The 14,645-nt window shown below is 39.4% G+C and overlaps 1 protein-coding gene across 3 annotated transcripts in view; it reads left to right on the plus strand.

Moving 5' to 3' along the window:
- bcam (basal cell adhesion molecule (Lutheran blood group)) overlaps positions 1-12,868 on the plus strand; it is a 55,179-nt gene extending 42,311 nt beyond the window's left edge. The window contains exons 4-17 of one of the 3 annotated variants that reach the window (XM_053495358.1): positions 891-967; positions 1,072-1,168; positions 1,707-1,889; positions 2,008-2,129; positions 2,225-2,366; positions 3,910-4,025; positions 4,139-4,280; positions 7,640-7,764; positions 8,539-8,680; positions 8,795-8,827; positions 9,351-9,371; positions 9,872-10,013; positions 12,489-12,588; positions 12,722-12,868. In XM_053495358.1, the coding sequence (XP_053351333.1) occupies positions 891-967; positions 1,072-1,168; positions 1,707-1,889; positions 2,008-2,129; positions 2,225-2,366; positions 3,910-4,025; positions 4,139-4,280; positions 7,640-7,764; positions 8,539-8,680; positions 8,795-8,827; positions 9,351-9,371; positions 9,872-10,013; positions 12,489-12,588; positions 12,722-12,724 (1,445 nt within the window). In that variant the 3' untranslated portion in view covers positions 12,725-12,868. Of the gene's footprint in view, positions 1-890; positions 968-1,071; positions 1,169-1,706; positions 1,890-2,007; positions 2,130-2,224; positions 2,367-3,909; positions 4,026-4,138; positions 4,281-7,639; positions 7,765-8,538; positions 8,681-8,794; positions 9,064-9,350; positions 9,372-9,871; positions 10,014-12,488; positions 12,589-12,721 lie in introns of those variants that run through there. The other 2 variants (XM_053495359.1, XM_053495361.1) reach the window with 2 other exon arrangements.
- The last annotated feature ends 1,777 nt before the right edge of the window (positions 12,869-14,645 follow it).

A 14,645-nucleotide genomic window follows, 5' to 3' on the forward strand; every position in this document is an offset into this window, starting at 1 on the left:
ACAGTTATTTTTAACATTATAACAGGAACAATATTTATGTGTAAGCTGGTAATTATATAGAAATGATTTCCTAATTAATAAATAAATGAGCAGCAAGGTGGCATAGTGGTTAGCACCGTCGCCTTGCATCTCCACAGTCCAGGTTAGATTTCTGCCTGTACTTGGTGAGTTTCCTCTGGATACTCTGGTTTTCTCCCACCATCCAAAGACATGCAGTTAGGCTGATTGGTGTTCGCAAATTGCCCATAGAGTGTAAATAAACGTTTGTATGCCCTCCGATTGATTGGCACCCCATCCAGGGTGTACCCCACTTCATGCTCTAGTTCTCCTGGGATAGGTTCTATGCCCCCCCCCCCCCCCCAACCAACCCCCCAAGTTGTGACTATGTATAGAGGATAAAGCAGTACAGACGATGGATAAGTGAGTAATAAATAAATAATAAAGCTTGTATAACATGCAGTACAGAGGTTTGTTTCACAAGATTTATCATTTATCTATAAATGAATAAAATGCACCTTTCTGTTAAACATTTGTAATTATTGCCAAATCATTGTGATATAATAGGAATAAAATGCTGTTATTGAAAGAATAATACACTTTGTTGTGGGAATGGATAACACACCATCACTAATACACTATATATAATTATTATGCCTTTTATATGTTGAAGTGTTGAAGGCATAATATATGTTGAATATATAAAATACATGTTGAACTGCATCAGTTGTGAAACACTACATGATAGTGACGCTTACACGGCTAATGATAAAAAGCATGCAGACACGGAGAACATTTCTTTATGGATGCATACTTTATGCAGACAACCTGAAATAACACTATATAACATTTCTCTCTCGCTTTCTGTCACACAAACACATTGTCTCTTTCAGTGGCTCCAGCAAAGCCAGTGGTGTCTGAAAATAATCATCACATTCCTTTAACCCCAGATAACCCAACTACACACCAGGTACGTTCTTCACATGTTTGGAGCAGGTTATATCTTACATGCAATATAGGATTTTAAAAATATTTCACTATAACTCTTTCACTTTTTTCACTATAATTTTTTAGGTGGGAAAATGCACCAGTAGTAACAGTCACCCTGAACCTCGAATCATCTGGTTTAAAGACTCCAAACCTCTGCCAGATAGGACAGATTCTAAAGAGCGTAAGTAATCGACATAAACGACTCTCTTTCAATGGCTACGACTGGGAATTTTAATTGTGCAGCGTACCAGAACACAGTGAAAATAGAGGGAAATAATGCAAGCAAAGCTACCTTTATTTCTCCATATAATCCCCAGTACACTAATTGAGTTACTTATCCAAGCATTTCACTAGTGGATCAAAGTAAAACGTTTTCTCAGTACACCGGAGCCGTGATTGGACTGTCTGCTTTAAATCCAAAAAACCTGCCTCTAGGAACTCCTTTAATGGCCTAAATGTAGAAATGGCGCTGAGCAGAGTCAGGACTATAACGGCGGATGTAGCAATAACTCCCAGCCGAGTTCCTGTAATATGCAAGTGGTGCAGTGGTGAGCACGAGGTCATGCATTGCACAACTCAAGCAGTTAAAGCTCCTTAACCCTGTCTGCTCCAAATTGCTGTATCCTGGCTGGTTAGCAACCTTTAACCTTATGGCCTTAACCTTCTTAGAACTTGTTAAATGAACTTTTGAATTAATTTGATCTCTCTCCTTCTCTTAGCAATATACATGGTCCCAGGTGTAGTGAAGGAGTCCTCAGGTCTGTTCACGGTCACGAGCTCTCTGTACATCCAACCCAACAAAACAGACGCCAAGTCAGTCTTCCAATGCACCGTGGAGTACAGGATGCCGAACGATATGATCAAAAAGGAGAACTCGGAACCTTTCAACCTCACACTGCTCTGTAAGTCACACACACACATACTGTATACACACACATGTACGTATATGTTTGTCTCTGTGACGCTTTCCATGACCAAGTTCTTCAACTTCTACTTCGAAACTGTTCATCCTCTCACCAGACCCAACAGAGAATGTGTTCTTTAAAGTGTTGAACACGTCACAAATCAAAGAGGGAGATGATGTCCATATGAAATGTGAAACGGATGGAAACCCGCAGCCTCACTTCGAGTTTACTAGAGAAGTAAGGGCTAATTAAGTAAAAAAAAAAGTGCCCCAGTGTGTCTTTATATGGGTTCTCTATTCAATTTTGTTTTATTCTTTGTCTTTTTTGTGCAGGAAACTATAAAGCAGAGCGAGGATGGATTGTTTATTGTGCACAATGTCACTCGCAGTGATTCGGGTACATACCAGTGCGAGGCATTGGACTTTGATGCTACTACTGCTGATCTGGTCAAGACTCTCGACCTCAAAGTGAATTGTGAGTACCTAGGGATTTGAGATTTGTTGTAAGGTAAACTATTTAAATTAAGTTCAGAGGGGACTTTTACACTTATACCGATCAGCCATAACATTAACAGCCCATATTATTAACACATTACCAATTATTATCAATTATACCTATAAACTGGTGACAGGATCTCAGGCACCCAAGGATCACCCATGCATCTAAGGAGCAAAGGTCAGCCTGTTTGATTATTGTGAAAAGCCAATGCAGCAGGGAGGGTAGCCATAATAAAAAAGCACCAGAACACCCAGTACAAACAGAACACCCAGTACGCCGCAGTCTGCCATGCATGGGGCCCAGCATTCAAAGAGCCCAAGATCACTGAGCCGATCTTCAAACTCCCCACATCCTAGTCTGACTGACCCTGCATTAGATGCGCCAGGCAAATAAGTCCGAGTCACAGAGACTGCTTTCCGCAACCCATAGCACCCAAGGGACCTGCTGCCAATGTCCTGGAGTCCGTCTAAGGGAATTTAGGGCACAAGGCAGGGTACACCCAAGGATGGGGTGCCAACCCATCGCAGGGCACAAGCACACATTTTGGGAGGGAAATGCATCAGTGTCAGCCATAAAGGCAGCATTATTTATTGATATTCACAGTGTGGTTTTTTTTTTTACCATTGTTGACCATTTGAGTCACACAATGTTGGTGCTGGTTTTATGATGGATGCCTTCCCTGACACAACCCTCCCATTTGATCTGGGCTTGGGACTGCATCCAGTGGTTGGGGTTCGGGCATTGGGTGGGAATTGAACCCCGGCCTCCTGCATGGCACTTTGTTGGTCCACAAGAGAAAGCTCTAATATACCTCCTTTTTCCGGGTTGTGTGATTTCATGTAGACATGCGCTGTAGTAACCCTTTCTAAGTAGGAAGTGGAATATTATGTAGAGAAAACAGACATACAGAGTGATACACAGTGAAACAGCCCATGGAGTTACACTAAATATTAGGGATGCACCGAAATTTCGGCCGCCGAAAATCTTCGGCCGAAATAGCATTATCGGTTTCGGCCGAAACGTAAGAAAGCACCGAAAATAAAAGCCGAAGTTGTCGCCACGCCTCTCCCATCCTCCCGCCTCGTTCGCGCTGCCATTACGCATCAAACACGGAGTATGTCGGCGGTTTGGAAGCACGTCAAAGTTTCAGATGAGGACAGCAAAGTTGCAATAATTTTAATTAATTTGTAGTTTTTTTAATACAAACAAAAAGAAAATATTTTAAACATGTTTTTTAATGAAGCCATTTTCGGTTTCGGTATCGGTTTTCGGCCAAGTGCATCCAAAAATTTCGGTTTGGTTTTCGCCCAGAAATTTCATTTCGGTGCATCCCTACTAAATATAATCACCCCTGGAACGCCGCTCAACCCATCAAATTAGTGGACTAGAATTAACTGTTGTATAAAAGTGTATTAGAATAGAAATCTGCATATGTGACAAAATTATAGACTCCAATTGCACTATGCATTTATTCAGAACCTTAATGAAAGCAAATCTTTCATTTTCTTCTTCCTCTCAGGGTTGGACCCGGTGTCTGTGGTGCCAGCCAGCCCTTTGAACGTTAATAAAGGCGATCCCATTGAGCTTCAGTGCAGGACCAAGTCTTCTACCGAGTACACACTCTCATGGATGAAGGCAAGTCATAAATCCCTCCATCCTGTCTTTTTTATGATCTTCGTTGTGATCACAATGATAATGACTGTTTGTCCATGTCTTTGTCAATTGTCAATGTGTGTGTGTGTGTGTAGAATGGTAAGCAGCTGTCTCAAAAGGGTGGGCTGACTGTGCAGTCAGCAAAATTGGACGATGCTGGCGTCTATGTGTGTATTGCATCAGTCCCCTCAGTGCCGGGCCTGCAGAAGCAAGCTAGTATCGAAATAATCGTCTCAGGTACAACACACACTTACACAGACATATCACATCATGTAGTCCATGTAAAAATATAGTTCATCTATAGCATTATGTATATGTTGATCCAAGGTTTATCACAACAACTTGCTCTGATTCCTTCTTCAACAAATCATGTGCCACACGTGAAACAATCTCGCAATGGGGTAATGGAGTATAAAGCCTGTTGAAACCCATCCAAGAATCATGTTCGTAATACGCACAGCACGTGCTGCGCACACAGCACAAGAGTAAACACTGTACACTTAATGGTCATAAATATGTGCCCCCAGATTATTGAAAATCCCATTTTAACACCATAGGCATACGGAGTAATATAGTCCACAGGTTTACATTTATAGCAGACATAACTCTTTAAAAGTGAAGAAATTAGTGTTGCAGTTCATCCTGAAGGTGTTTACCTGTAGTTCTTCCACCACTCACACATTTGGAAGGCATGGCGCATGCTGAGTGTCGTCATGCTGGAACATGTCTGGGGTCCTCGGTTCCGGTAAAGGAAACTAGTAATGCAACAGCATACAAAGACATTCTAGACAATTAGGTGTTTAAAACTTTGTAGCAACAGATTGAGGAGGAAACATGTGCTTTATGGTCAGGAAAAAGTATTTGCCCATTTCTGAATTTCTTTTTTTGTTTTTTGCATAATTGTTCATCAATGAGATCATCACACAAGTTTTTGTATTACACAAGGATAACTTGAGTAAATACATAATGCAGTTTTTCAATGATGATTTCTTTTAATGGGAAAAAAAGCTGTCCAAACCTGCCCTTGTCCAAAGCTGTTCAAACCTGTAAAAGTAACTGCCCTCCAAACCCCCTGCTTAATCACGAATGACTGTGATTAACCCTTTTTTTTGTCGAACGCTTAGTTAAATTTAACTTGGCGATTTTTATGTGTTCATCTCGTACATGGAAAATTGAAACACATTCAAACCCTGGAATTAATTTGTAATTAGTTTTCAGCCCTACATATAATACAGTAGAAAAAACCCTTATGTAAAGACTTTGCCCAGGTCACTTCTTGGATAGTTAATCCCAGTAGGTATTAAGCAAAAGAGTTGCTGCTCATAATACTACCATTACCTTCATATCGATCACTTCATCTCGCCTTTAGGCATACTTAAAAAAAAAACATTTAAATATTTAAATATTCTAATATACCAGTATGGAGTGGGAAAAAAAATGAAACACTTAACATTGTGCATAGCAAATAAATGTGTATAGTAAATCAGACTTCAAAGTGCTGACTGGTTTGAAAGTGGGTTTTGGCAGGCAGCTGTTCTTCCCTCTTTACTGTTCTGCATACTTTACAAAGTGGTACAAAGTACTTTTTACCTCTTTAAGTGGTATGAAATACCAGATCGTATCGGCCTATTTTCATCCATAAGTAAGAGCAAACTAGACGCAGCCGTGATTAAGTGTTGTTACCACAGTATAACCAGAACGGAAGCAAACGAGAAGCAAATGAGAGATGTATTTGTCTGGCATCGTTATAATTTAGTCTAGTAACTTTTTATAATGAAACTGTTGTGAACTTATAAATAAAACTGACAACAGAATAGAAGATTATTGGTTTCCCTTAAAGTTAGCATCTACTGTGTGTGTAAAACCAATAATGTAGCCAGGGCTTAAAAAATAGGGCTGAAGTGTGTTCCAAACAGTCATTAACTAAATCTGAGACGGGCCTTGTGCTGCGTTCGACCGCCTCTCCTAAGCTCCTGTTTCTGTTTGGCGCAGGATGCGACAGCATAATCTTCTTTTTTGTCAGCAAACAGTACAATGATGTTTGCCACCATATTTGCACTTCTGGGATATCACCCACGTCTAACCAATAATTATTGTTAAATTCCTCCCTGCTACTTCAGAGGCTCGTAACTTATAATTAGCAGTTCGACCAAAGCTTGTGTTTTACTTCTGGTGCGCAGTGTCAGGTTTATTTGTTCCAGAACCCCCCCTGATCCTATATACCGTAATTATAGATCTTGCATATGCTCCAGGTGCACTCTTTCATGGATTCTTCATTACAGCTCAATAATCCAGCAAAGCGCTGTTATGTTACAGATCCTCTCAAGGCAGCTTTTGTAAACTGTGGATTAGGAACAGGTCATAGCTGCAGCGCTGGGTGTGCTTACCTTCCCATGCTGCTGAGACATTACAATACACATTTGGCATGGGTGCCAAGGATATGGCCTGTAAGGACAATGGATGGGAAGGGTCTGATCTTCACATCCCCTTCCTTCGCCAAATCTGATAAGAACGCAGGACTTATCAGGGACTTTGACACAGCAGATCGATCAAACACTTGTTTACTATGTGTATATACTGTTAATGCGTTTTGTTGATGGTCTAAATAAAGGAGTTATTAAAGGGATAGTTTGGGTTTTTCAAATCTGTCTTAAATCCAAAGTGAGATGAACACTTTGGTCATTATAGATTTTTCTGCTCTGCGCACTGATTGTGAAGTCACCTGGACCGCGAGTACAATTAAAGTAATCTGGGCCAAATTCACAACCCTTGATCTGTGCCAAAATGTTTGACTAAGTCTCATATGAAGGTTCTACAAACCCTTTGAGCTAAATCAAGGTTCAACGTTGAGGTGTATTTAGTGTAAATTTAACTCTCGTCTTTAACAGAACTCATTCCTGTTAGCTTAATGGCTACTTCCAGTAAAATAAAAGCATTACATTTGTCTAAATGACACCATAACTTTCAAAGATACCAACTCCATTTAGTTCACTGTGATTGTAAGCTCATTTGAGTCTCAGCCGAACTTTGGAATGCATTTTTTCAAGGATCAAGAGTCGTGGAATTTGGCCCTCATTACTTACATTGTACTTGCATTCTAACTTTCATGGTCAGGGTGCAGAGCGAGAAAAAATTATACCGTCCGAGACCTGTGGCAACGTACTTATATGCACCTTACTTTTGATTCATGACAGACTTGAAAAAATCTGATTTATCCATTTAATGCTTCCATTAACTTCCATTAGCTGATAAGAAATTACACAATAAATAAAGGTTTAAAGAAAAACCAGACCTGAAACTCACTTATCCAAAGTTATGTCTAAAAACTATATAAACACTCAAATTTCTTACAAAACCCAAGCATTCCTGTCTCCTTTTTATATTTTATTACTACTTCTAAGTACTCTTAATACTCTCTTGATGTATATTTAAAGTCTTAATATAATGTTCCTCCCGAATTCTTAAGAAGGTTGCATTTTTTTCACCCTGATTTCTTATTCTCAAAAGAACATAGACTAAATCTCAACCTTTTCTTGGAAGCATGGTCGGTATTAAATTTAATCTCTCTCTCTCGCTCTTTCTCTCTCTCACTTTAGGTCAGCCTGAGATTGATGAACCCAAACCAGTAAATGTTAAAAGGCAGGGAGAGATGGTCACTCTCATGTGTTCTGCTCAAGGCCATCCTGCTCCACAGTTCACCTGGAAACCCTCTGGCAAAGAGGTGTGTGTGTGTGTGTGTGTATGTTGTGTGATTTGTGTATGTGTATCAGTCGGTCTCTCTTTATTTTAGAGCACATCTGCACAATTGGACGATTCATTTTCTAAGTTAATCATTTCAATTACAAAGCAGTTATGCAAATATTATCCCTTAGCTCCATGTAATACTTGAATCTGGTTGGCCAGAAGGTGTTTTTTTTATTACAGTAGCTCTGACATTAGTGCCAGGTGTAATCTAAATGTAAATGCAAATGTGCGGCATACTTAGCTTTTAGTCTAATGTTTAGATTTGTATTAAGGCAACTTTACTTACAGTAAATAACCATTTTCCACCACGGGAAAATCATCACGAAATACGAATTTGTCAGTTCTGATTTCTCGGTACCAGGACAACCTGCATTAGAGGGTTACGATTGTTTTATTAATAATAAGCTATTTATTTACATTTGTTAAAAAAAAATTTTGGAAAATGCATGGGGCATTCCAGTCAAACCAGGACTGATGAAGGCATAGGACCGTTTGACATTTACAGAAGACCTCAAGTTCAGTACGTTGATGAGACTCTTAGCCGCGGCAAAACATTTAAATGGCCCAAACGTTTTGAAAAAGGCTGTACATCCGTAAATGTTGGATCCCAGCTGAGGTGGCTAGGGTTAGGGTTAGTAACAATGGTAACAATGTCTCACTACGCTATCATAGCGATTCATAGTGTATAATATATATCTTTGCATTTCTTTTGTCTATGTGTGTGTGTGTGTGTGTGTGTGTGGGGCTATAGTCCGTAAACATAAATGGGAATAAGTTCACCAGCACAGTCACCCTGGAGGCTACCGCTGCTGTTCTCAAAGATGGCGTCACTTGTGAGGTAAACAATGAGCACGGTTCAGACAGCAAGAAGTTCACGGTGGAAATCCAGTCAGGTAGGTTCTTTATTTATGTATTTGTTTGTTTGTTTTGTACTTCAGTTAGATATAAATCTATTTTCAGACCTAATACCCACAGATCTAAAATGGCCTTCTCCTTTCTTTCTCCAGACAACACGGTCGATCCGAACGGCGGTGAACGAGGTAGTCACTTGAGCCTGCTTTCTCTCCTCTTCTCCCTTTCTGGACTTTGCCTTCTCCATACTCTGTAATCTAGCTCCTCCAGCACTGTACATTGTATATTGTGTATGTCTAACAGAACCACTGTGTATATTGTATATTGTATTATGTTTCCGTCTTTGTATGATGTCCATCCTCACTTTTCTGGAACCCGCTTCCAAATTTTTTCCTCCTTGGGGACAATAAAGGATTTGGTTCTATTTTCCTCTCCTTTCCATCTTTCTTGTCTCTGCTTGAGGTGTTACCTTTCCTACTCTTTTCCTTCTCCTTTCATCTGCTAGCATACGTGTGTGTGTGTGTGTGTGTGTGTGTGTGTGTGTGTGTGTGTGTGTGTGTAGTCTGTAGTCTGCGTCTAATCATGGTGGTGGGCTTGTCACGTATATGTGAGTACTTTTTTTTATGTCGGCTGGGGGTTATGTCTATGCTCTATGCTTATGGTTTCTGCCCTGGGACTCAACTCTTTCTCTTCTTACACTGCTGCTCAAAGGAAGCCCAGAGTTTGCAACAGGTCTGTACGCTATCAGAAATGTGTTTGAAAAAGTCGTTTTAATCTATGAGTGTGCATGTGTATTTGTGTGAGAGAGAGAGACAGCTAGCTATGTCTTCCTACTTTTTAATCTTCATTTCTCATGTGACTCAATGTGAGCAAAGCGACAATGCCTTATTGTTCTTTTTTCTTTCCCTTCCCACCATTTTTGCTGCACCCACCTCCACCCTTTCCTTGTCCTCCTCATCAACCTCTTTCAAATACTTTCCCTATCCTCTCTCTCATCTCTTGTGTCCTTTGGTTCTTCCTGTCTCTTTCTTGTCTCTCTTCATCTCATCTCATGTCTCCTTGCATTCTTCTATTATGCACAATGTTTTCCTTGCTTCCTCTCATACGCTATTTCTCTCCAACCTCTTACTTCTAATATCCTCTACCATTCCTTTCTTTCTCTCTCTGTCCCCCCCACCCCCCAATTCTATCTCTCTCTCTCTCTCTCTCTCTCTCTCTCTGTATGCTTCTAGCTGACACTCAGGAGGGTGGCTCCAGAGGAGTGGTGGTCGCTGTATTGGTGTGCGTGCTGCTGTTGCTCATACTAGTGGCTGTTCTTTATTTCCTCGGTAAGAGGGGCAGGATGGCCTGCCGCAAGAAGGAAAAGAAGGAAGTGTAAGTCGCCAAGGAGGATCTGATTGCGGATGAACTTTTATATAAATAATTATAGGCTTTTATTAGATTATTGTGTTGCTTTGTATTATGTTGCTTGTAGACAATGTGATATGATGCGGTGCAGTTACTAATCTGTATCCAGAAACGTCCCCACCCTGGTTGGGTATCTGTGACACTTTCGTACACAAAAACCCACCTGTGAGGTCAAGTGTGTGTGACATCATCTCCCAGACAATGCCAGTGTTAACAGTAAACAATAGACACTGCAGTAGCAACAATAAAGGAAGAGCATAGCCTGGATTTCTTTTTTCGCTGCCAACCAAATAGAACATGCCAGGTTTTCCATTCTCAGTGTGAAGATTCGTTGCACGATCTTGACTAATCACACGTTCAGTTTGAAACGCCTCTTTCACTTCCCAGCATGCATCTGGTGATATCGATGATTGGTATTAAAAATGAACAAAAAACAACTTAATGTACTAGAAGCCCAGCCCTGTGTTGCAGTACAGTCTGGAGGTCAGCAAATGGTGCTGAATATGGTCTAGTCCAGAAGCTACGTCTAATTATCTGGTTGTCATTTATGTCACAACGACGTTTATCTGATATCAGAGGTGGCAGATGTACATAAACTCAATACTCAAGTAAAAGTATATGTACTCCACTATAAGTACAAGTAGTAAGTAAACGCTGTAAAATGCACTTTAAGTGCAATCGTACGAAAAGTATTTTAAACCCAACAAAGTTGATAACAGGAATGTGTGAGTCTATTAGAGATTGATAGTGACCCAATTAGACATTAATTAAATAAGTTTAAAAATTGTTAGCCAGGTCGTCATATCACTTTAACAAAGGCATATGGAATACAAATATGGTTAAAGGATGCTCCAATACTTTGTAGGCTTATTATACAAAAAACAATGGTTGGCGGGAAAACAATCTTGCATGAAAGAGAATTATTTTGCTTAGTATTTTAGCTAGTTGGCTGATGAAATAGTTTTGTTAGTTTTGTTTCTTCCCATATTGTGTGGGTAGAAGTAAAAAGTATGACATATGGAAGATACTCAAGTAAAGTACAGAAATACATTAAATCCTTAAATACAATAACAGTTACTTGCCACCTCTGTTGGATATACAGTACACTACATGGCCAAAACAATCACCACCATCACACTAAAATATGGTTGCACACAAATATATAGCCTGCTTTTGACATCACCCTTATTCACAAAGCAAGCCTAATGAGACATGACCTAACCCCACTGAACAGTGCCTGAGGTCTCCTCACCAGACATCATTAATAAGGCTGAATGAGCACAAATGCCTACAGCTATACTCCCCAATAATCTAATGGAAAGCCTTCCCAGAAGAGTGAGTTATAATAAGGGGACTAAGGTAATGTTCAGCAAGACATATAAGTGTGATGCTCAGGAAAAATCTGATCAATCACATTAAGTGAGTAGGTCATTTTAATTAGGAGATTTAAACATACCCAAACAGTACTACTAAAAGCAGCTTTGTCACACATCTAGGAAAAAAAAGACAACTGGCAAGAAATGTCTCATGACAATTCTGTGTCTCTATTGAATCCATATGTCCCTATACGCTTGGTACTCCATCCCAGGGATGTCATGTTGGCCTTATTTATGAGGAAATACCATGTAAACAGTCTATTTGCAACTGATTCAGAAATTACAGCTAGCTCTTATGTATGCTCTTAATATGATTTTCAGTTGATGCTAATTGTACTTAAACAAAGTCTTTTCCTTGTAATTTAGCACAATGTCTGAGAAAAGTATTGATATTATTAGGTCTTTCAGTCTGCTAAGCCAAGCTAAAGTCAGTTGACATCTTAGCTAGCTAAATCAGTAGCCTCAGTGATTAGCCTGTGTGCAGCTAGCCTGCTAGAATTGTTTGTCAGGTATTTACTGTACCCACCTGTGTCTAAAGACATACTACATTTTACATTTAGGCATTTGGCAGACGCTCTTATTCAGAGAGACTTACATTTTTACACACATATATACTGTATATGCTATTTTTTAATGGATGTCACTGCTTTTAAGATGTGTTGAAATAGCTATTAGCGGTTAGCGGCTAATCTACCATTCTTAAGCTTTTAAAGGTTACCCGTGAACTGGATAGGAAAAGTCTGAATTCACTTGGGAAATGTCTGATAAAGGAAAGTGTTTGGAGGCAGTATATTTAAAGCTGAAGACACTGTTTGGAAAAGGGGTGAAAATAGTGAAAATCAAGCATGAGTGCATGGTGCTTTTTAACTTAAAATTTACAGACATATTTAAGACTTTATGCAAATTTGTTTAAAAATAAGCATAAGATGTGACCTGTAATATTTCCACTTGTAAAATAGTTCTATGTTTATCACACTAGTCATTTTTGTTCTTTCCTTGATTATATTAGAGTAATACTGTATTTTCTCTCTACTTTCTACATGAACTGTGGGGTGTGTATACACAGTGCATCCGGGGACGTGAACAATGACATCGTGGTGGAAATGAAATCTGGCGAGAAGCCCAACGAGGAGTCAGGGTTGCTTAATAAACCCCGTGTAGAGCAGGTAAGAGGGCAGAGGTCAAACTCCATAACCTTCTGATAGAAACGTTTGGTTGTGTATATGTCCTGGGTTATTGCCTAGGTGCCATGGGAACCGAAATGACCATTGTATTCTTCTGTCCTTTCCCCTCCATTAGTGATATGAGAGAAGAATGTGGACGAAGACAAATCATCTGAGGAATTGAAGAGCAGTAGGGGTGCTTGTAAGGTTTTTTCTGTGCGAGGCACCAACCTGAAGCAGAGGAGAAGATATATTTGAGCTGTAAATTTTGTTAAGGGGCGAGGGGGTGGGGGGGGTGGGTGTAGTGTGTGTGTGTGTGTGGGGGGGGGGGGGGCAGCAGATAGGGTTAGAAAAAGTGGGAGGGGTTTGATACAGTGGATGGGGTCATGCACAGTGCATTTGAACAATTTTTGTAAAAGTGGTCTTCTAGGGTTTTTTATAATGGTGGGACACATTTAAAATGCTTTTTTTTTTTCATTTAAGTGAGAAACTGATCATGCAAATCACTGTCCACTGGTCACGACTGCGTAGGCTGAAAGAAAGCAACAGAAACTCAATCTAGCACCGGGAATCCTGCCAAATTTCTTTTATATCTCAGAATCTTTTAATTAAGTCACTGTGCCACCGGATTGATCTTTAGCCTGTGCATTTCTCTTTTTGACTCAGTCTGCATAAGACACTGCACTTACTGTCTGTTCTTTCACAACTCTTTAAACGTTAAGTGCACTGACACCTGTTGATCATCTTTTAAAAAAAAAAAATTCTCCTCATAAGTACAAAATACACGTTTTCCTGTACAAATTGCCTGACTGTGGACTTTGCATGCTAGTTGAAATAGCCTGCCTCTCTTCTATCACTACATTGTAGCCTGTGTATAGCCAAATGTTTGCTTTTTTTAATACCTGCATTACATGGTAGCTTCTTTATACAGCCAGTTTGAGCAAAACCAAATACGTAGGTACCATGGAGCAAGAGATTTGAAAGCAAGAAATACAAGGTCAATGCCACTGGATGCTCCTACATGTACAGGCCAAAAAATTAAGATACTTTTTTAAAACTTATCTTGCAAAATGTCTTTTTTTCCCTGAATCTGGATAAATAATTTAAAAGGCTGTGTGGAGAGAAATACAGAACTCTTCTCTAACTATAGAATTAGACTTTAGAGTTACATGTCCATGTGCAGTATTATGATAAAGACCTCCTGGGTGGGTGACATTCTATTGGGTGATGGCATGTTAAACTGTGAGAAGTGTTAGAAATTGTATTTGTAAATGATAAATTTCTTTTCGGCATAAAACAGCAAACTGATCTGAACCTGGTTAACTTTTACTGACTCCCATCGCTCCATGTTCCGTTTGCCAGACCATCCTTATGTATAGTTAGTGAACCCTGTTTGTTTAAATGCATCCAGCCTCTCACTCAGTTCTAATTTCATGGCCCTGTACAAGTAACTAATCAATAGTCTCATCAATGAGAATGAACACATACCTTCTTTAGTTTAAAAAAAAAAATAAATAAAAAATAGAAATCACTGTACAGGTAATGAATCTTTAGTCATGGTATGATGCTTTGTTCCCTTCCATTTCATTCCCCGCATCCATGCTGTATTCCTTTAATTCGATTAAGCGAATATGCCTCACATAGTCACACACATACACACACTATGTACTTCTTTTCCACAGTCTGTATAGACGATTAAATTGATTTTACATACAAGTTAACAGTACGTAATCGAATCATACTACTGAGTCATGCGTGTAAATATTATCCTGTGGTTTGGTATGTTTGTGCGTTCATTAGCTACACACATATATACACACATATTTAATGCTTTTTTCTGAATATAAGGCTTGCCCTTTCTCAGACACCGGTGCCCATGTTAAGTACCTAACAACAAGCTAAATATTTTTTTTATATTTAATTTTTTTTGTGATACTTCCAGTTCCAATTTATTACTGAGGCGAGTCAAGCATTATCAAAATTTTTAATACCTTGAACATATTATTTGTTCAAGCTTTTTTTTTTTTTTTTTCAAGAAACAATGACTTGTGTTTAAACTA

This window comes from Clarias gariepinus, chromosome 4 (assembly GCF_024256425.1).
Source record: "Clarias gariepinus isolate MV-2021 ecotype Netherlands chromosome 4, CGAR_prim_01v2, whole genome shotgun sequence".
In the NCBI taxonomy this organism is placed as follows: domain Eukaryota; kingdom Metazoa; phylum Chordata; class Actinopteri; order Siluriformes; family Clariidae; genus Clarias; species Clarias gariepinus.